General features: G+C 36.4%; 2 protein-coding genes across 2 annotated transcripts; one reads left to right on the top strand and one right to left on the bottom strand.

The window, feature by feature from the left end:
• Window positions 1–7,444: 7,444 nt before the first annotated feature.
• Window positions 7,445–11,552, top strand: LOC121796100 (protein ECERIFERUM 26-like). Its single transcript, XM_042194837.1, has 2 exons — window positions 7,445–8,012; window positions 10,491–11,552. Exons 1-2 carry the CDS (start codon window positions 7,581–7,583, stop codon window positions 11,346–11,348), a joined length of 1,290 nt encoding a protein of 429 aa, XP_042050771.1. The 5' UTR covers window positions 7,445–7,580; the 3' UTR covers window positions 11,349–11,552.
• Window positions 11,553–14,118: 2,566 nt separating this feature from the next.
• On the bottom strand, window positions 14,119–15,868 carry LOC121797484 (chaperone protein dnaJ 20, chloroplastic-like). Its single transcript, XM_042196246.1, has 2 exons — window positions 15,386–15,868; window positions 14,119–14,423 (listed from the first exon to the last, which is right to left on the bottom strand). The coding sequence occupies exons 1-2, from the start codon at window positions 15,815–15,817 to the stop codon at window positions 14,286–14,288; spliced, it is 570 nt and encodes a 189-aa protein (XP_042052180.1). The 5' UTR covers window positions 15,818–15,868; the 3' UTR covers window positions 14,119–14,285.
• Window positions 15,869–21,948: the final 6,080 nt, after the last annotated feature.

Below are 21,948 nucleotides of genomic sequence, written 5' to 3'. Positions count from 1 at the left end.
TTGCAATGAAATGAATCTCGACTAGAAAGTGTCTCACCAGTGCAATATTAAATTATTGCAACGCAAACTTGCTCCTACAGTTATAACTCAACGGTTAATTCATATTTTCACAGATTTAAAATGCTTTTTAATTTTAAGTCTGATATTTAAATGTCAAGACAGTTTATTAAAATGTCAACACAAATATGTGTTGAAATTTTAATGTGATCGTATTGACATTTTTAAGAAAAGGTAGCATTTAAACACACTCTTGTGTCTATGTGGGGTTAATGTGATTGAAAAAGTATAATCCAAAGTAAGAGGATGTTGAATATTCTTTTGTTTATCATTTCACAACTTTTATTCCCAAAAATGAAATAAATATGAAGAAATTAAAATGACCCGTGCATCGCACGGGCGTGACACTAGTTAGTAATTTAAATTGGACATTTATTTCTCTTTAAGAATTAAGAATGACTGATCAGTATACTATTTATTCATCCTTCAATTTAAGTAGTATATAAAATAAGATAACATACAATGAATTAAACACTAATTAAACGATTTGATTCATTTTCAGCTGCACATATTTTTAATTGACATTTTATGAAGTGGGACGAAGAATAAAACAAAATTTTTAATTACTTTGTATATTTGGAATATGACATTACACAAAGAATCATATACTAAATGGTGTGAGTTAATACAAATTCTTTCAAATGTGCTCTGTTGAAACATATTCCCGATATCGTATTTCCAATCTTCTTTCGGTGTTATGTGCTATTGTGTTTATTATATTTAATAGGATGAGTTGATAAAAAAATAATTCAGGTTAATTTTGAATTTATTTGAATAAATTATCATTTGAATGTTTAATTTTATTGTATTAATTGATGTATTAAATTTTTTTAATATAATATATATATAAATGTAATATATATATTACAACATATTTAATATTAATATATATATATATATATATATATATATATATATATAGGGTAGTGATCAAGGTATAACTAATCTTAAGTGTATAACTAGAGAACAAATCTCAGCCACACATTATCTTAATCCAATGACTAAAATAAGCATACATTTTTAACTCATACAAATTGCATAGGGACATTTTGGGAAATCAAACACACACACCATTCCTGCATATACACACACCATTCTCGTAGACACACTATGCTCTCTCTCAAAGGAGGTGACGGAGCACGACTCCACTTCCTCTCCGGCGACGGGATGAAGAATTACCCGGCGGCGCCGGCGTACTCCATCTTGGACACGAGCTTCGACTTCTCCAACTACACGACCGTCACAATCCCCACCGTGTAGTTGGGGATACTGATATCGGTTTGCTCCACGATGGCGTGCCTTGCTTTCGCCGGAAACGGAGACGCCACAGACACCGGAATCTTCGGAAACACGCAGCAATTGACATTTGAAGTGGTGTATGATGTCGCCGGAGGGAAGCTGGGATTCGGTGCAGCTGGATGTTGATTCATAGTAGTAGTTTCTTACATTAAAAAAAAGCATATGAATTTTCTCCAAAGATTGGAAATATGTTAGTGTGATATGTATATGGTATGATTTCAGAAAATTTTAAATAAAAAATTGTGTTTCAAGAAACAGAGGTGAACTGTTGGAGTGATTGTCAAATTGAATTTGTGATGCACGATGTGCGTTCAATTACATCCTTGAACGACATTTGTCAATGTCTTTAACCCGGTAACAAAATACATCACTCTTAGCATGATTTTACTTCACTCTTGTTTACAAAACACATCACTCTTAGCATGATTGTACTTCACTCTTGTTCACAAAACATATCACTCTTACTCAGATTTTACTTCACTCTTGTTCACAAAACACATCACTCTTACTCAGGTTTTACTTCACTCTTGTTCACAAAACACATCACTCTTACTCAGGTTTTACTTCACTCTTGTTCACAAAACACATCATTCTTACTCAGATTTTACTTCACTCTTGTTCACAAAACACATCACTCTTACTCAGATTTTACTTCACTCTTGTTTACAAAACACATCACTCTTACTCAGATTTTACTTCACTCTTATTCACAAAACACATCACTCTTACTCAGATTTTACTTCACTCTTGTTCACAAAACACATCACTCTTACTCAGATTTTACTTCACTCTTATTCACAAAACACATCACTCTTACTCAGATTTTACTTCACTCTTATTCACAAAACACATCACTCTTACTCAGATTTTACTTCACTCTTGTTCACAAAACACATCACTCGTAGCATGACTTTACTTCACTCTTGTTTACAAAACACATCACTCTTATTGTGATTTTACTTCACTCTTGTTTACAAAACACATCACTCTTATAGTATAAACAACAACAACAAAATAATTAATGAAATCAATATAATAATAACATCAAAATTGGTAAGAACTTACGGGCAATATGATTTGGAGAAAATGACAATTTTATACTACTTATCCTAATTAACATCAAATGCACAGTATGAATATCTAATAGTGTGATACACACTGTTAGAAGTCACACATAAAAATGTCGAATGAATATTACAAACCGAAAAAGAATTTCAAAAACCCCAAACACAGCAATTCAACTGATCCAAACCCCCAAACACCGCAAATCAATATATATTACATACACACTCCGCCATAGCCTAGAAAGGAAAATAAAAACTCAGGTCCTGAGCGCCGCGCCGACGACGAACGAAGCTACGACTACGGCGACGACGACGGCGAGCGACGGAAGCCAGCGCCGGTGCGGGACCTTCCTGCGCGGCTGAGCTACCGATGAGAGCGAAGACGGTTTCGGCAACCGCCATTGTCGCCACCAAAACTCTCTTCTGCGACACCGCCAACTGCGACGAGAAGAGGAGAAGAGAGAAGAAGAGAAGAAGACGCGACACGGTTTGAATTCAATTTTCAAAATTGGATTTAATTCGCTGTGCAATGACCAAAATACCCCTGACTTGTTATTATGGAGTAAATTTGTGATTGAGGGAGCTAATATCTCATTAAATTCAAAAATTAATATTAGCCCTTGATTTTTTTGATCTTGTGGCTATGATTTGTTCTCTAGTTATTTGCTTAAGGAGTGTTTGCCATAGATCACTACCCTATATATATATAATAATCTATCGGTATACCACGGTATACCGAATCTTCGGTATATACCGAAGATTCGGTATACCGTGGATTCGGTATACCGTGGTATACCGGTATACCGCGGTATAGAAAAATTGATACCGTTACCGTACCGAAACACTGCGGTACGGTATCATACCGTACCGGAAACTGCGGTATACCGAAAAATCAGTATTTTCAGTATTTTTCCGGTACGGTAAGTCCGGTATTACGGTATTTCAGTATAATTTCCCACCCCTATGTGCGGTGGAGTTATTTAGAGCATCCGCAGCGGTGCTCACTGGGACGAACAGCGTCCGTGCCGCTGGCGCGGCACCGCTGTCGCCGCTTCTGCACTCCCGCCGCTAGCAAGGCGCTGCTCGATGCATCGAGCACGTCCGTGCCGCTGAGCATGCATGCTACGTGGCGCGTTTCTATTGGCAACGGATTATCCGTTGGAAATTCATTTTTTTTAAAAAAATAAAAAATAATACCAAAAATTAAAAAATATATTTTCAGATTCCCAAAAATATGGCCGTTTTATTACCATTTTCTGAAATTTTTTGGATTTTTTTATTCCCAAAATCATCTATAAATACACACATTCATCATCCACTTTTCACATCAAATCATCTCCCATTCATCTCTCATTCATATTTTTTCATACAACTCATCTACATCTTCCTCTCTCACTCAAACCCTCCCAAATGGATTTCACCGATATCATGGCGGAAGCGGAGTGCGAAAAACAAGAATACTACGAACAATATCGTGCCTCCTATGAAGCCTATGTCGCCGCCACTACCCCCGCCCCTCCTCCTCGACCAACTAGATCAATTCGCCACTACATCCCTCGTGACCGAGAGGGAGCCAACGAAAGGCTCGTTGCCGACTATTTTTTCGACCAGCCGCGGTTTTCGGATGATTACTTTCGGCGTCGTTTTCGCATGTCAAAACGGTTGTTTATGCGTATTGTCAACACATTGTCCGCCTGTGTTGAATACTTTCAATCAAGTAGAGATGCAACCGATCGGCAACACTTAAGCGGCCACAAAGGCGGCGGCCCAACACTTATCCTTGAAGTGGTCGCTGACTACCGCCTATGGATTTGGCATGCATATTTTGGTATTGTCGGATCCAACAACGACTTGAACGTGCTCTATCCTTCACCACTCTTCAATGATGTTTTGAATGGTGTAGCACCGACGATCGACTTCACCGTCAACAGAAATGCATACCACATGGGTTACTATCTCGCCGATGGTATCTACCCAAGGTGGTCGACTTTCGTGAAGACGTTTAGCAATCCGCAAGAATCGAGATGGGTTCTTTTTGCGCAGCGTCAAGAGTCTGCTCGGAAAGACGTCGAAAGAGCTTTTGGGGTCCTTCAAGGCCGATTCAACATTGTGAAGACCCCGTCTCGGCTGTGGTACGTTAAGAATATCGCCGACATCATGTACATGTGTATTATCTTGCACAACATGATTATAGCTGACGAAGGACCGAGGACGACTAACTTGTACGACGAGGATGAAGCTGGAAGCTCAACCGCGAGGTCTCCTCCACGCTGAGGTGTGCATACGACGGTGGGCGAGAGGATCGCAACAAGAAACACAATGCGTGATACCCGAACCCACACTGAGATACAAGAAGGCCTAATCAAACACATTTGGGTGAAATTCGGCCACGAGTAGTGGGTTTTTTAATTTTATGAATTTAATTATGTAATTTTTAATTTTTAGGATTTTAATTATGTAATTTTTAATTTTTAGAATTTTAATTATGTAATTTTTAATTTTTTTGTAATTTGTAATAGTATTCCGGGTATTTTTAATGCATTTTAATATTGTGGAAATGTTTTTATTTAAATTGAATAATAGAATGGTGGGACCCTTGAGCATGTCATTGCGGAAGAGAGCATGGATGTGGGTGTTGTGCTCTTGTCTAAGAGCAGAGAGTAAAAAAGTAATAAAAGTGGGTGAGCCCACATCCGTGCTCTTGGCAAAGAGCACGGTTGTGGATGCTCTTATACTCATATTGGCGAGAGCACAAATGGGGATGGGGCAAGAGCACGGATGAGGATGCTCTTATACTCATATTGGTAAGAGCACGGATGGGGATCTGGTAAGAGCACGGATGAGAATGCTCTTATACTCATATTGGCAAGAGCACGGATGGGGATGCTGAGTTTTTGACGTGACGGCATTGCACTGAATATACACGTATTAAAGTACTGTATTTAGTACAAAATTAAATGATATGTAAAATTAGTTACCATCATAGCTGTGAGTGTGACATATAGATGTAGCTAGGTGGATCTGATTCATAAGAAATAAGAAAGAAAAGTATTCTCTCTGTCCCATAGAAGATGTCACACTTAGAAGATGTTATTTTGTATGCTAAGTGGTGAGAGAAAATATAATTTTATAATTGATGTGAGAAGAAACTTTTTTCCAAAAGAGGAAATGTGACATCTTTCATGGAATAAATTAAAAAGGAAAGTGTGACATCTAATATGAGACTGAGGGAGTAAAAGAAAAGAAAACATTAAAATATTTATACAAAAGTAAATATTGGTGGTAGGACTTGGAGGTACGATATTTTACCAAAATACTATCATGCCATCTGCAACGCTGTCTCTTATCCGTCTCATCCTAACTATTCATGGGCCTCACTGCACTTTTCACTCAATCTCTTAACTAAGAGACAGAACCTGCAACCCTCCATCTCTTATCTGTCTCTTATCTCATCCTTTAACTATTCATTCAAGTTCATTTTTTTATTTTTATTTCCAACAAATTCAATTAATAAAAACACACTTCATTAAATAAAATAAAATTACAACTTAAAATTCTTAAAAAAATTTAAAAAAAAACATAATTAAAAATCCTAAAAAATTTAAAAATACATAATTTAATTTCTTCCGCTCAATCTCTCTAAATTCAAAATCTCAAAGCGAAAAGAAGTAGAAGAAAGATCATGTGCGTCTACCGGTTGCCAAATTTTGCCCAAATGTGCTCCATTAGATCATCTTGGAGTTGGGCGTAGGCGGTAGAATCACGTGTCCTTGCTCAAATGGATCCATGAATGGATTAACTTTGGTAGAAGAATAAAAGAGATGATTTGAGATGAAAATTGGAGAGGAAAGAGAGATGATTTGAAAAGAATAGATGTGTGTTTGTGTGTGTGAAAGCAGAGTATTTATAGAATAAAAAAAGGATTTTTTTTTAAAAATTACCGTTGAACGGTCATATGACCGTTTTTAATTTTTTTTATTAATTTAAAAAAATGATTTATTGCGTCAGCGTGACGCCGCCCACTCGCGGGCCGGCGAGTGGGCGTCACCCATGGCGCCGGAGCGCGCCACGTCGCGCGAGCGCGTGGCGATACAACTCGCGCGCCGTCTCGGTGGGACGGGTGTCTCGGCAGGCTGGGGACGAGGCGGGACGCTGCAACGCGTTCCGCAGCCTTTTCGTCTTGGAGGGACGAGATAAGGGACACCCGCGAGACGCGTTGCGGGTGCCCTCACGTTTTGCTAAAATTAATGGATGCGCGTTAGCACAATATATTTGGTACAATTTGAATACAAAATGGAATAAATGCCAAGAACGCATGACACTCGTCAAATTTGTGTAAAAAATTGTCATATCAACGGTCATTCTCATTAAATTGTGGTTGTAAATGTGATGTATAATGTACGCACACATGGCATGATATTTTTTTATACATCAATTAATTAAATGATGCATGTGTGAGCCTTCTTGTGATAAAGACGTGTAGTACTTAAGAGTTTAATTTTTATAATTATTTTCCAGTTTTGAATTATAAATTAGTTGAATTAATTTGCATTCCCTATCAAGTAGGAGAAGACATTGAGTTTGGATAGAATTCTATCCCCTTTAAGAGATTGAGTTTATCTTTTCGTTTCTACAAGTAATAGGATTTTTGTTGCCTATATATAGGCCTTATTATTAGTTTTAATGGTAGTGTTTTTGGAAAATTTAATAAACAAGATTTAGAAACTGGTGTTTCTCTATTGGTTAGTTTCATTTCTCTCACGTGTTCGGTCATTCTGGAGAGCGATTCGGAATTATTAATATCTTAATTTTATCAATACTACATTGTAAACATCACCAGCCACAAGTGCACCCTACATAACTAAATCATATTGATTGTGGCCAATTATTAAGAAGCTAGGAGTAGAGTGAAACAAACTAATTAATCTATGCCTACTAAATTACTATCTACCTATAAATTAGTTATATAAAACCTTGTTAAATGACAAATAATCTCAACTATAAATCTATTATGTACGACACCAATCACAGTCACATGGTGGAAATCTACAACCTATATCATTGGAGAACAAATCCATTTTCTCTCCTCACAATTTTCTCAAACTCCCCTAGCTCACACACCACAAAACCCTATTCAAATCAACAATTTTTTTTAAAAAAATGGTGTCTTCTCCCATGACTGAAGGCCTCATATACGACAAAAAACTATCCTCGGTCGGGCCGGCCTATGCGACCGACCCGGACTTAGTGTACGAGCCCGGCAACATGGACTTGGCCATGAAGCTCCACTACCTAAGAGGAATCTACTACTTTGAGAGGCAAGCTTTTGAGGGTTTGAGAATCCTTGCCATCAAGGAGCCCATGTTTGACTGGCTTAACAAGTACCCGGTCACGTCGGGCCGCTTTCGCCGGGCCGAATCGGGCCGGGCCTATATAAAATGCAATGATTGTGGGGTGAGATTTCTTGAGGCCAAATGTGACAAAACTCTAGAGGAATGGTTTCAAATTAGGGATGCATCTCTTGAGAACCTCCTTGTTTCCAACCAAATCATTGGGCCCGAACTTGGATTTTCACCTCTCGTTCTTATTCAGGTATGATTTATAGTTTTGTGGTGCAATTATTTTTATTTTTTTGTGCATATTTGACTATTTTAGATTGTTATTTTTTTTGCTTCTTTTTATTTTTGGTTTGATTAAGTGTTGGAATGAATATTCTGTTGTTTGGTAGTGGGAATTAATTAATCTCTTATGTGCATGATTGTTCATTGGCTATCTCTAGATAAAATTATTTGGGTTTCGTTTTTTTTAGGATGTTTGTATCTGTGCTTTTCCATGGCTTACAAAGCCTTTTCTAAATTAGATGGGGATCGAAATCACCAACCACACAAGCTATTGATTATGTACCCGTTTTATTAATTAAATTTATAAATAATTGAGATTTACAATAATTTCATAACTTTGCTTGATGAATTAGGTTAGATATACATGGTCTGAACGAAAATGATATATTCTCAATTTTTAAAATGAGACACTTATGTATTATTAGGAAATAAGAAAAGAGTTACTATTAGTAAAATCGAAAAAATGTGTACTAGACTATTTTTTTAATTATTATTTTTATTTTTTTTTAACTGGCAAAGACTACGAAACTTCTTTGAGTGCATGATGTCAAGAAGTGATGATTCCAAATTAAATTTCCAGGCAATATTTATTAAAGACCAAATTGTTATATGATAAAAACCTTATACTTGAATGTGACATCCCTGCCTTCGTTTTCATTGACAGTACCTTGTTTTAATCATAATTGTTTGAGTACCTTGTTTTAATCAGAATTGTTCGAGTATTGTAATTGAAACTACTAAAGTTCCTTGAATCTAAAACAAATTATATTTGTACATTTATAATGTTCTACTAGTACATTTTATTTTTTTTGGGTGGCAAACAGCTCGGTTTTTATGGTTTTTATCAAATGAGATTAATTATGTGGTGGAAAACAAACCATTGAATTTAAATGTTTAATGATCTTGCTTTCGTAATACTATAATTCAATTAAAATGGCTATCAATTCCTCCTTCGGAATTTAGTATAAAATTATAAAGTTTTTTAAACGTATTGCCAGAAAAATTTATATGTTTGGCCAACATATTGTAATAAAGCATGTTTTATAAGCTCAAAAAAAACCCACCAATTAGTTAGAGAATGCCACTTAGTTAACCATAATTAATTCGAGAATGCAAATATATATACATAATTGTTTCTGTACTCTCTATAAATTAACATAAGATAAGGTACTCATAATTAATTCGAGAATGTCACTTAATTAGGACAGCCAAATCTCTACTCTAGGCACCATTACTTTTACCCTGTATTTATATTATATATTTCGAACTCTATTTTTTTCGGAATATTCATTAACAGTAAATATTTAATAATTCAGATGTTTTTTTGAAGTACTTTATGACGATTTATATTATTTTTTATTTTGTTTATTACTATGTTCCATGTTACTCCCACATTTCTATTTCGGCTAGTCCAAAACTACTTATACTATTTTTATTTTAAGTAAAAATTAAGGTATTTAGTTTACATATTAGAGTTAATTAAGTATTTTTTTATTAATTGGTTTTTTAATACATGTAAAATGCTTGTAATTTAATTATCTAAATTTCAATCCCAAATTTACGACCTAAAATGCAAAGTGCGAGTAACGTGAGACTGGAGGAAGGAGTACTATCAATATCAATGTGGTTTACAAGCATAATGTTCTTGTTTGTAAATCTGTTTTGAATAAAATAGTTTACTTATTCTAAACTACGAATATAGGCAAGTAGATGAATTGATTCTTAAAGAAAAGTAAAGTAAAGTATACACGTGTAAATAGGTTTATTTATTTCATTTATTTTAGGGGCCGTTTAGTTGGTAAGGGCAATAAATTAAATTAAGACTATACAGGTAGCTAGCAAGTCGGCTAAAGAGGGTTTCATTTATTAGTAGTTGTTGAATTTAGTTTGAAACATTTATTTCTTTTTCTTCTACTTATAGCTTTTTTATAATTAGTATTTAAGTGCACAATTATTCAGTATTAGTTGCACTTCATACATGTTTTAAAATTAGCTCAAATATACATACATCTGAGTATAACCGTCTCTATTTTCTATTTTTTACTTTTTCAATTATAATTCGAAAAAACTTGATTCCGCTTGTATTAATTTTAGAGAATCGTCTTACTAGCTAAAGCGTGGGGAGAGGATCCCCTGCTGTGCACAAATCACAGCAGGGCCCTGCTGCCCCATACACCACCATTTTTTATTATTATTTTTTTTATAAAATAAAAATAAAAATTTAATATATTTTAAAATTGTTTGTGAGGGGCAGCAGGGCCCTGCTGTGATTTGTGCACAGCAGGGGATCCTCTCCCCTAAAGCGTGTGATTCACCATTCCAATAGTTAATTGATGGACATGCGTACCTCAAAATACACAACATTATTATAAACTTATTAATTCATTTTATAACGTATAGAGAGTTACAAAATGTACTTGTACTATTACATTATTAAATTATTTTGCAGTTAACCAAATTTAAATGCGGCGGAACTTCAATGGGCTTAAGCTGGGCCCATGTTCTCGGCGACGCATTCTCCGCCGCAGAGTTTCTAAACATGTTGGGCCGCCTTGTTGCTGGACAAGATCTGGGCCCTCCATTCGACTTGGCCCAATCTCTCACAAAATCAGTGATCTCCAACGACCCGCCAAAAGTCGTGGATGATCCGATCGCGGTCAAACGGGTCGAACCAGTTGGTGATAATTGGCTGACACCCACAACATTCAAACTAGAGCCATTCTATTTTGATGTCACCCCAACACAATTGGACCATCTCCAATCAAAAGTAGGCCCTAAATTTGGCCCATTTGAGGCCATCTCAGCTATCACTTGGAAATGCATTGCCAAAAATAGGGGCCAAGAAATGGAGCCAAATGTTGTGACAATATGCAAGAAAAGTGAAAAGGAGAACAAGGTTTATGGCATGTTGGGTAACACACAAGTTGTGAGTGTGGTGAAGGCTGATTTCCCCATAGTGGATGCTGAGCCTAGTGTGTTAGCTAAATTGATGAGAGAGGAGGCCTTTGATGTAAGAGATAAAATTGATGAGGCTATGGAGAGAGAAAATGGAGTGGTTGATTATGTGGTTTATGGGGCCAATTTGACATTTGTGAGCCTTGAAGATGCCAAATTTTATGATTTTGAGTATAGGGGGCAAAAGCCTGTCCGTGTTAGCTACCGGGTTGATGGAGTGGGCGACGAGGGGGCGGTGTTGGTGCTTCCGGGACCGAACGAGGGCGGAGGGAGGGCGGTGGTGGCGATCTTGCCGGAGGAGGAGATAGTAGGGCTTCAAGCGGAGTTGAAAAAGGAAGGGCTTATTGCATGACCAAATTTATTTTTCTAGGGCAATAATGTGTGCACTAATATGTATTATGTGTGATGCACCTATTATTAGTTTTCGAGGTTTGTGGCTTTACCAATATCTTTGTTATCATGGTCTACTGAATAATGCTTGTCAATGGAATGATTTTAATTAGTTTTGTAATTTGTCTAATTTGTAAAATTAATTAAATCAGTATTTCTTCTAAAAGTGCGTGCTTACATGACTTGCCACATACTTGTTGCTCCCTGGTTGAAATTGTGACAATTTTATTTGCTTGGCAAATTAGCAAAATGATCTAATTGGTTTTTAATGATCTACAATGTGCAGAAGAAACTTCGAATTGATTTGAAGATGTTATAAAATTTTAGGGATCTTTGATTAGCCCTCGTTGAGCTCACGATTATGGTAAAACGAAATCGAAGATTAATGTGAAAATTATTATTTACATATTAATTATATAGTTAGAAGGCCAAATAGAAAATTCTCCTAGTCGTAGTATGTGAATCTCAATATGATCAATGATCCTTGTATGTCTAGATGGTCAACAAAAGATGAATTAATATGTAGAATTCCATTTTATTTTTTTGATTGATGAAGATGAACAACTCTAGAATTCAATTTTATTGTAGAACGCAAGACTCAAACACGCATGCCATTTTTAGATTACACGAAGGTCATTTTTAGTGAGTTTTTAGTTCAATTTAGAAAAAAATTACTTAAAACGATCTTAAAATGATACCCGTATTTTCAAAATCCGATTTTTCTAAAATGAACTAAAAATAGATTCTGTGTTTTGCAATAAAAGTGGTTCAATTTTTATCATAATCCATTGCTTGTATATAATCTACAATAATGTATCCAGTAATAATATAGTTTATAATAATGCATTTTTGTAGTAATAAAATAATACTAATAATGCCTTAATACGCAAGTGAATGTTGCTACGATTCTACCTAATCATGTCCATATGTAATTGTTCATTTAAATCAACGACGCTTTCTTCTCTAGCTTAACAAACGTAATATACCAAAACAGAAGATCCAGATAACTTTTTTTATACTAACCATTTCAAATAATTAATACAGTAAATAATAAGCTTTCACACCCTACAAATCTATTAATATACGTGATCAAATCTATTAGAAGATTCTTATTCCCTCAACCGAACATGTTCCGTTTATCTATCTAATTTTTTAGCTATTGCAATAGAATTGTTTTCCCTTTCAGTGAGATAAAGATTGGTAGGTGGTTGAAGCCATCATGAATTAATAAAGTGATCAAATTAATTAAGAATGTGATCAGATCAGCTAACTTATTGTTTATCAAACTTTGGGTAGGTAGTTGTAGCCATCATACTAACTAACTAAAGACTAAAGAGTAATCAAGATTAAGAAATTAGATGACTAATTTGGCTTAATTTCCTTCAACCTAAGAACATTTCAACAATTGTGACGTGTCTCCAATTAAAGCTTCAGACTTTATTTTTGTGGCGTGCTTATATTTCTTTTCATTATCAATTTAAATTTTAGTAGTATTAAATACGTCAAGTGACGTTCAAGAAATTCTTCATTTAACTGGAGCACGAAATGATAAACTAGACTTCAAATTCTATAACTCATAAAAGACTCAACAATTAATGTTTTGAAGATTCACAACCATAAAAAAAGAAAGAAAAAAAAAAGAAACGGTTAAGTTTTTTTTTATTATTATTACAAGAATCCTTTTATTGAGGTGGAAATAATACTCTCTGATCTCTATGTCAAACCTTAGAATATAAAATTGAAACCAGACTTAATTGTATGGTTGCCGTTTCGTGATGTTAATAATTGCAAATGATAATAATTGAAGAAGCAACTTGTGTGTAGAAATTGCCTCACCATAATAACTTCATTGAAAAAGACAATCCAATACCAATAAGGATATTTTCCCAATTCAACGCCTTTTTAAAAAAGCAAAATTAATGGTATATTGGTATGTGATTCAAAATTAATTACAAATATAAATTAGGAACTTTTTCAGCTCTTATTATATGTACGTATTATGAAGATCTACGTTGAATTCGTGGTTCATAGTTTCGAATCTAACTGGAGGTAGATTTCAAATTAAACCCTTAATTTATCATGAGAATTGACCCATTTTCAGTTATTTGGATCAAGAAGATCCACAATAAATACATCTTTTTTTTTTATTAGGGACCATTTCAATTAACTAATAGGAGTTACTTTTAGTTAATTTCTGACGAATGACTTTTAAAACTAAATATAAAATTATAAATTTGTCTTAGTTATCTTACAATGATCAAATTTTAAAATGATAAAATATGATATAATATGGAAATAAAATGAGATTATTATGTTTTGAATGTTAATTAAAAGAAGTCGATATAATTGAAATAATGTGATTTGTTATCATATCATATACTGTGATTTTATCATACTAGAGTTAATTTCAATTTTAACCATCATGAAACAAATAAAAAAATTTAAAAACTTATAATATATATTCCCTTTCAAATGTTATGAGATTAAACAAAAGTCATAAATTATCCCTTTCAAATGTTATGAGATTAAACAAAAGTCATAAATGGAAAGGTTCGTTTTCATTTAGACTCAATTAAGCTTGTAAATATATTGGAAACAAAAGGTCAAATCTAAATTTACAAAACTAAGGTGAAAATAGCATTAGTTTGGCCGTGCGCTTGGTGTTACCAATATTCCAGAAGTTGAAATCAAGGGCGAAGATATTGAAGTGGAGTAATAGTTAAAGAGAACTCTGATGAAAGAAGACTATTTACATATATATTCAGATACAATTACACCGCGTGTTCGCGTTCATATTCGTGTCAAAACTACGTCGTACCATGGTTTGCCTTCTTCCCGAGCATAAACCAGACACCCCTTTCTAAACCAGCAAAAAAAAAAGAAAGGTAGAAGAAGGCCACTATACTCCGTTCCTCTCTCTGCGCATCCTGGCACCCCATGACATGCCATCGGCATTCTCCTTTTGCACGCTTCTTCTCTTGAGCTCCGACAACTGAGACTGCCACCGATCCTTCCACTCGCCTCTGTCCTCCATTTCCTGCTTTCAAACACGTTGTTAGACAACAAGTACTTGAAACTAGGAGTGACGAAACAAAACCAAGTATCTCAAACATGTATTATTAATGCTCCACACACAAAGTCAATCCCAAGTTCTTGGTTAAGATTCGTGCATGAAGTCAAAAAAGGGTGAAGCAAGTAGGTGTGGGTTTGGTGGATTGAATACTATGATTTAGTCTCACATATGTTGTTCGGTTGAATGGACCTATCTCAATGCTTCGTATTAGTATTGGCTTATGAGTCTTGGACTCCACTGTGATAAAATAGAATTACATTTGGGTAATCATTGGTCAATTCAATCTTTGGAGTAATCTCGGACCAGTTTAATATTGAGTAGCCGAACACCCTCAAGCAGATAAATCAGCACAATCAACACTCATAAACACACATAGTACTAAGCAGTATCTAGCTGAGATTCAACTTAATCAATAACTGTGTAGCTAATAATTCTTGTAATTAGAGAAAGAGACACTTGGAAGAGGACCATATTTTCAATAGTAGTAGAACTTAAATGGCTTCCACTCCCTACTTTTTACAGAGGAAGCCAATAAACTACTACTTGATATGCATATATTCTACTACTTTGGTTGAACAAACCTGGATTCAAATAATTTTTTACACAACATTTTCTCAATACAAAATAGTTGGTACTAAAAAATTCAATTCATACTTCAACTACCTTTACTGTAAAACAACAATCAGAATGATAAAAATAATATTTATCCACAAATATCATATCAGATTCAACATAAATCAACAAACACATCAGATAAAATTGCATAATTCAATTGTAAAACACACAGAAATATTAGTGAAATCAATACTAGAACACTGACAAAATATGGATCTAACAAAATCCCCAAAACAGAAACCCCTAATTCAAAAACAACAAAACACAATGTGAAAGGAAACAAAAAATTAAACAATTTAACGGAGACTAACCTCATCGAATCTGCCGTTGCGGCGGGCGGCGAAGGCGAGGTGGAGCCCGGAGGCGACGTGGTGGTCGTACAGCGCCCGGCGGCGAGGATCCGAGAGCGTCTCGTAGGCCTCCTGCACCTGAATGAACCGCTGCGTGTGCTCCTCCACCAATTCGGGCGGCGAGACGTCGGGGTGGTACTTCCGCGCTAGCTGCTTGTATGCCTGCTTGATCTCGAGCAGTGAGCCGGTCTCCGGTATGCCAAGAAGGTCGTAGAGACTCATGGCGGTAGCGGTTTCGGAGACGGTGCCGTTGAGCGCGGATCGGATGTGGAGCGGGGCGGAGCGGGAGCGGAAGGAGATGAAATGGGGCGGGTGGTGGTGTTGGGGTCGGGTCGAGCGGGGAAAGGAGAAGCGGCTTGTGGGGAGCGGGTGAGCTAAGTGAGTACTGCTCATTTTGGGGAAATTTGGATGTAATTTCGGAATGATGCTTTGCACTCAACTTGGAGTTTGTGCTTTTATAGCGTCTCTTTTAGGTATGCATATGCACCTCTAAAAGATAGAGGAGAGAGACGATGGGGAAAATCGGGTTTATGGGGGAGTTCACACTAAAGATTATGTAAATGTACCCATTTTGTTATCTATTCCATAAATGGGAAAAACGCCAACCACATTGGCGTTACTATTTATAAATACGCCAACACCATTGGCGTTTTATTATCGCGTCGTATTTTAGGTGTATTTTCACAAAATACAGCCATTTAAAAACGGCAACTTAATTGGCGTGTTTTAGGATAAAACGCCAATATAGTTGGCGTGTTTACTTATTAAAACGCCATTGAAGTTGGCGTATTTACTATAGAAACGCCAATAAGGATGGCGTGTTAAACTTAAAAACGCCATTCAGGTCGGCGTGTTTCTGTTGAACCATATACTTATCAGATCTCCCCCAACATCGCGACCCTAAACACTTTCCCTCCCCAAAACGTGAAAACCCTTCCCAAGGCAGAAAAACCTTTCTCTCGGGTCGACCCGGTGGTGGATTTAAGCGTGGATATTTTGAATTTGGCTAATTCTTCCAAACATTAGTCCTTCTAATCGGTTAGTATATCAAATTTTAGACTCATTCTTCTAAACATTAGTCTTCCAATATTTGATTGATTGTTGTGATAATATATATTGTAGTGTAATTAATATAATAGTTTGACCAATTGTTATGGGCACACTAATATTTTGATGGATTATTATGATAGTATATATTTTAATAGAAATATTTTGATGGATTGTTGTGACCTAATTTTGTTACCAATATTTAATGGATTGTTATGATAATATATATTGTAGTGTATTTAATAGAATTATTTTGTCAAGTGTTTGGCTGACTCTACATAATGATGAATGTAAAAATAATACATATTTATTTGTGTTTTACATTATTGCAGATAGTATGACGTGGTGTGTCAATTTATATTGGGGTGGAAAGATAATTCCCGGAGCAGTTATTTCGTATGATCCTCCTTTTGCTAAAGGATTCATTATGTTGGATGAAACAATTTCGTACGATGAGCTGGTGGAAAAAATTTGTGAAAGGATGGGGATAAGCATATATGAAAACAATATTCAAATAATATGGAAACGTACTATATGCTTTGGATCCGGAGTCACGTTTATAGGTGTTTGTTCAGAATGTCGTGTTTGTTCAGAATGTCCGCATTCGTTGTAGAAAAAACGGGCAAAATATAAACTAACTTAAAAACGCCATTCCTGTTGGCGTTTTTAATGAACACGCCAACTGGACTGGCGTGTTTGTTCAGAACCGTCGTGAAAAAAACTAGCAAAATTTCTTCTAACTTATAAACGCCAATATCATTGGCGTTTTTCACAAAGACTTACATTCACAAAAACGCCAATATCTCTTTATTTGCCTGTTTTCATTTTCATTTCTACTAGGAAATAATAATTCAGACATCCAAAGACTTAATCATAAAGACTTAAAATCAATGAGTTCAAATCAAATGAAAAAACATCAATATCAAATTACACTAATATCAAGAGTTCAAATTAGTTCAATCGTCACGATGTTTCCGCATAAACAGACGTCGTATCCCCTTCCCAATATTGGATGTAGATCTAGGGATCCTTGAGGGAGGGGTATCTTCAACAACAGCGTTCTCAAGATCCTCCTGCACAGACGACCGCGGTGGAGAAGCGGGGACATCACTGAGGCCAATATCTTCTCCGGTACCACCGGTATGGCTAATAGAATGACGGCCTCGAAGTGCAGAGCTCGGTGGAGGTGGGTCCTCAAAATCGTCATCGGAGTTGTGTACGAACTGAGATGACGACTCTCCGCGGACGGTTTTCTGCTTGGTTCGTCGTTTTGCCTTTTGCCTTATGGGTACGTCCACGTCCATTGCAGAGCGCTGCGAAGGAGGGTAGTCCATTAGCTGAGGCTCCCCGGATATCTGCAGTCCTTCTTCAACCATCCTCGAAATGGTTTCCATATCCGGACAGAAATGTCCCGTCGCAGCTCGGCCAAAGTGGCGTATTTTGTGAAGCGTCTCCACCTACAATTTTTCAAAGTTAAGTACATATCATAATATGAATTTAAATAAGTAATCAGGGTTTAGTTAAGTATAAATAATGTACCGTAAAGTTATGAGAAGATGCCGTTTCGTGGAATCCCTCTTCAGCATGCACGCCGGGTTTGGTTAAATACACCACAGTGATCTGGCGAAACCAATTCATATATTCTTCCGTTGCAACAGGCTCAGTACTGTCCTCCAGATCAGTCCATATCGTAAAGTGCCTGTTGTCCCACTCCTGTATATAATTGGCGTGCCATTGAACCCAATTCCGACCAGCTTTTCCACGACGATCTTGTTTCAAAAAATCAGAACCGTGGAACCGGGGGAGATCCGGGATATACGGTTGGACAATCCCGAATTGGCGCAACACTCGGTGTGGCAGGTGTGGCTCAGCCAGATTCCAACAAATAAGCGTTGTTATCGACATCCATATAGGACGACCGGCATCACAACTTTCCGGCAACTCCCGGTGGAGATAAGGCATCCGAATAAACTACATGTGATACAAATTTTTCAAAATAATTTCCATAAAAACAAAAATCAAAAAACCAAAAACATTTTATAAATATATGAAGTACCTGATTAGGATGCATCATGGAGAACTGATCTCGGAAATTTTCAATACAATGTCCGGGTGCTTTTACATATGACGCCGGGCCATTCCATCTAAAAAATTTAAATTATGAGCGAAGAACACAAAAATTGATGAACATTAAGTTTCAAAAATGAATAAATGAACAACTTACGCGCTTGCGCATGGTAGATAGTCTGTATGCACGGGATCTAGCATCCTAGGTCTAATATTTGGGATTCTCTCCCAAGCCCAAAGTTGTAATAGAGTTAAGGCTCCCCCTACATCCGTCCTCTTAGCAACGGACGCTTCACACAAATTGTGGTACAAGCAAGCAAGCGTCGCCCCACCCCAGCTATATGTAGAACACCGTTCTATATCCATGAAAAAGTGTAGGTAGAAGAACGAAATTTTATTTCCGGAGGCGTTGGGGATCATCAGACCACCAAGTAATAGCAGACAATATATACGAGCCCGCTGAGTATATATGTACTGTTCGTGGTCACCAGACAGCTCAATCCTCAATTGGCGCGATAAGCTCGTCTGCTTAAAAGCCATTTCCTTCAACTCAGATGCGTCCGGTATGAATCCTAGAAAATCCAAACACCTGTCCATCCAATGTCCCGCTTCCGTCGGGGGGATGTAAGCTGTCAGAGCCTCTCCATCAACTTTCAGGCCCCATAAGACCTCGACGTCTTCCAGTGTCACAGTCGCTTCACCGACTGGAAAGTGAAACGTGTGAGTCTCTGGCCTCCAACGTTCAATCAGAGCTGTGATAAGATGGTGGTCAATGTCTTTTGGTTTACCACACCTTAATATACCCCCAAACCCCATCTGGTCCACTATTGCCAAGACATATTGATTGATGGGAACATCCCAAATTATTCCTTCATATCGTCGGCAACGTACATATTCGGATTGAACTCCTGCCCATATATTGTTAGAGACGTGTTGTCTCTGAAAATATAATACAGATGGATCCGCAGGACCACATGCAAGCCGACGACGAGAGGTTGAAGATGATGCCATAATTTACCTACATAATCCAAATTCAACAATAACCAACCATAACATTTAATCCAAATTCATAATCCAAATTCAACAATAACCAACCATAAACCATTTCAATAATTAGATACAATTTAATCCAATATCACAAAATTGAACACCAACATCAAATAATTCACTTACACAACATTGCACATTCAAAATCATAAACCAATTCACCTACACAAAATTAACAATTTCAATTAACAATTCGCCCAACCTACCAATTTCAATTTTGCCTAACCTAACATTTTCAATTTGTCCAATTTCAATTTGACAAACCTAACAATATAAACAAATTTAACAATCTAAACTAATCAACATACATCAACCAAAACCCACATAAACCAAAACAATTTGCCCAATTTTTTAGCTATAACAACCCTAGGGTTTAGGTTTATAATCAAATTTATACACAAATTAACTTAAACCCAAACAATCCAACATAATAATCAACAATAATATCATTCAACCAATCTAAAATGCATAATATTTCTACTCAATTCACAACCCATTACAAACCCTAGCTATCCACCAATTACTCTAATAATGTAAAAGGTAAGCATACTAACCGAATAAAATAGATGAATTTGGGGGAGAATAGCACCGATTGATGAATGTAGGCCGAAATCGCGGAGAGGATGCGCGCCGCTGGAGAAATCGCGAAGGCTGTGTATGGTGAGATTTTCGCGATTTGGGGGAGGAACGCCTGATATATCACCCTGAGTAAACACGCCACTCAGGTTGGCGTTTCTAATATTTAGTAAATACGCCAATCATGTTGGCGTCTTTTAGGAAAACGCCAATATGTTCGTCGTTTCAACAACGATATCACGCCAATTACAAAGGCGTTTTTTTATTTATACACGCCAACCAAGTTGGCGTGTTTTATCGTAATTGCAATCGGAGAGAATACGCCCCAAAATACGACACAAGTAGAAAACGCCAACTTCGTTGGCGTTTTTACCTTAAAACACGCCATTAGTATTGGCGTTTTTCCCATTTATGGAATAGATAACAAAATGGGTACATTTACGTAATCTTTAGTGTAAACACCCCCATAAACCCGATTTTCCCAGAGACGATGATAGAGTGATAATACCAATTCTATCCCATAAATTTATCATTCCGGTCCGTTCTATAATAAAAGTTACATTTTACTTTATCATAAATGGTAAGTTGGTTCATATTCGACCAACTTATTTCAATCACATTTTATTATAAAACTAATATACATAAGTGGCATCTATAGTCCACTGACTTATTCAATCCACTTTTTTCTACATTTGTTAAAATTCGTGCCCACACCAAATATAACTCTTATTATGGGACAGATGTAGTACATTTTTATTTTTGGAAACTCTTTCTCTCCAATTAATAAATTCAACCATTTTTTTCTCTCCAATTACTTCCTCCAGGTCCCAATAGAAGTCGCATTTTTTTACCGGCACAAGTTTTAAAAAATTGTTTGACTTTTTAAATGAAAATGGTAGAAATAGTTAGTGGATTGTGATACCTTACAACAAAACAATGTCTGGCCGGCGATCACCCCCCGGGCTCCCATGGTTGGAACCCCGATTGGTTCGGTTCACAACCGTTTCCTAGTTCGAAAACGGAATATTCGGCCCCTCCTCAAACCCAAGGTTCGGAAGTTCCGGGTGGCTACCGGCCTTACCCGATCGACGACCAAGATGCCCCCCAAGAATTTTAATTATGTATTTTTATTTTTTAGGAATTTAATTATGTAATTTTTAATTTTATTATAATTTGTAATATTATTCCGGGTATTTTTAATGAATTTTAATTTTGAGGAAATGTTTTTATTTAAATTGAATAATAGAATGGTGAGACCCTTGTGCTAGTCCTTGCGGAAGAGCACGGATGTGAGTGTTGTGCTCTTGCCTAAGAGCAGGCAGAAAAAGTGGGGCCGGATCCACATCCGTGCCGCTGGTAAGAGCACGGATGTGGATGCTCTAAGGATGAAAATACGTTATAAGAATGAAAGCATACTAGTGCACCCCTTAATGCATATATATATATATATATATATCCATATATATATAGGTGTGATCAAATACAAACTCTCTATAATACAAACTATACAAACTGATCTCAACGGAGTGTACAAATTCTATCAATGGGGGCTGATGTCAATAAGGGCTGATGTCAACGGAGTGTACAAATTCTGTCAACGGGAGGAGGGGGGGAAGGGTGATGTCAACGGAGTGTACAAATTCTGTCAATGAGGGCTGATGTCAACAGGGTGTACAAATTATGTCAACGAGGGTGTACAAATTATGATTGTTCGATGTCAACGGAGTGTACAGATTTGTAGGAAATGTTGACATTAGAAAAATCTCTTATATTAACCGTTGATTAAT

This window comes from Salvia splendens, chromosome 3 (assembly GCF_004379255.2).
Source record: "Salvia splendens isolate huo1 chromosome 3, SspV2, whole genome shotgun sequence".
Classification (NCBI taxonomy): Eukaryota; Viridiplantae; Streptophyta; class Magnoliopsida; order Lamiales; family Lamiaceae; genus Salvia; species Salvia splendens.
Note: the sequence above shows the minus strand (reverse complement) of the source record. Positions and strands in the feature narration are given on the sequence as shown.

What these genes read in the sequence shown, in the direction of transcription:
- LOC121796100 (XM_042194837.1), top strand. Translation starts at nt 7,581, where the DNA reads ATGGTGTCTTCTCCCATGACTGAAGGCCTCATATACGACAAAAAACTA. An exon ending in CACCTCTCGTTCTTATTCAG is followed by an intron (nt 8,013 to 10,490) that starts GTATGATTTATA and finishes ATTATTTTGCAG; the next exon opens with TTAACCAAATTTAAATGCGG.
- LOC121797484 (XM_042196246.1), bottom strand. Translation starts at nt 15,817, where the DNA reads ATGAGCAGTACTCACTTAGCTCACCCGCTCCCCACAAGCCGCTTCTCC. An exon ending in GCAACGGCAGATTCGATGAG is followed by an intron (nt 14,424 to 15,385) that starts GTTAGTCTCCGT and finishes GTTTGAAAGCAG; the next exon opens with GAAATGGAGGACAGAGGCGA.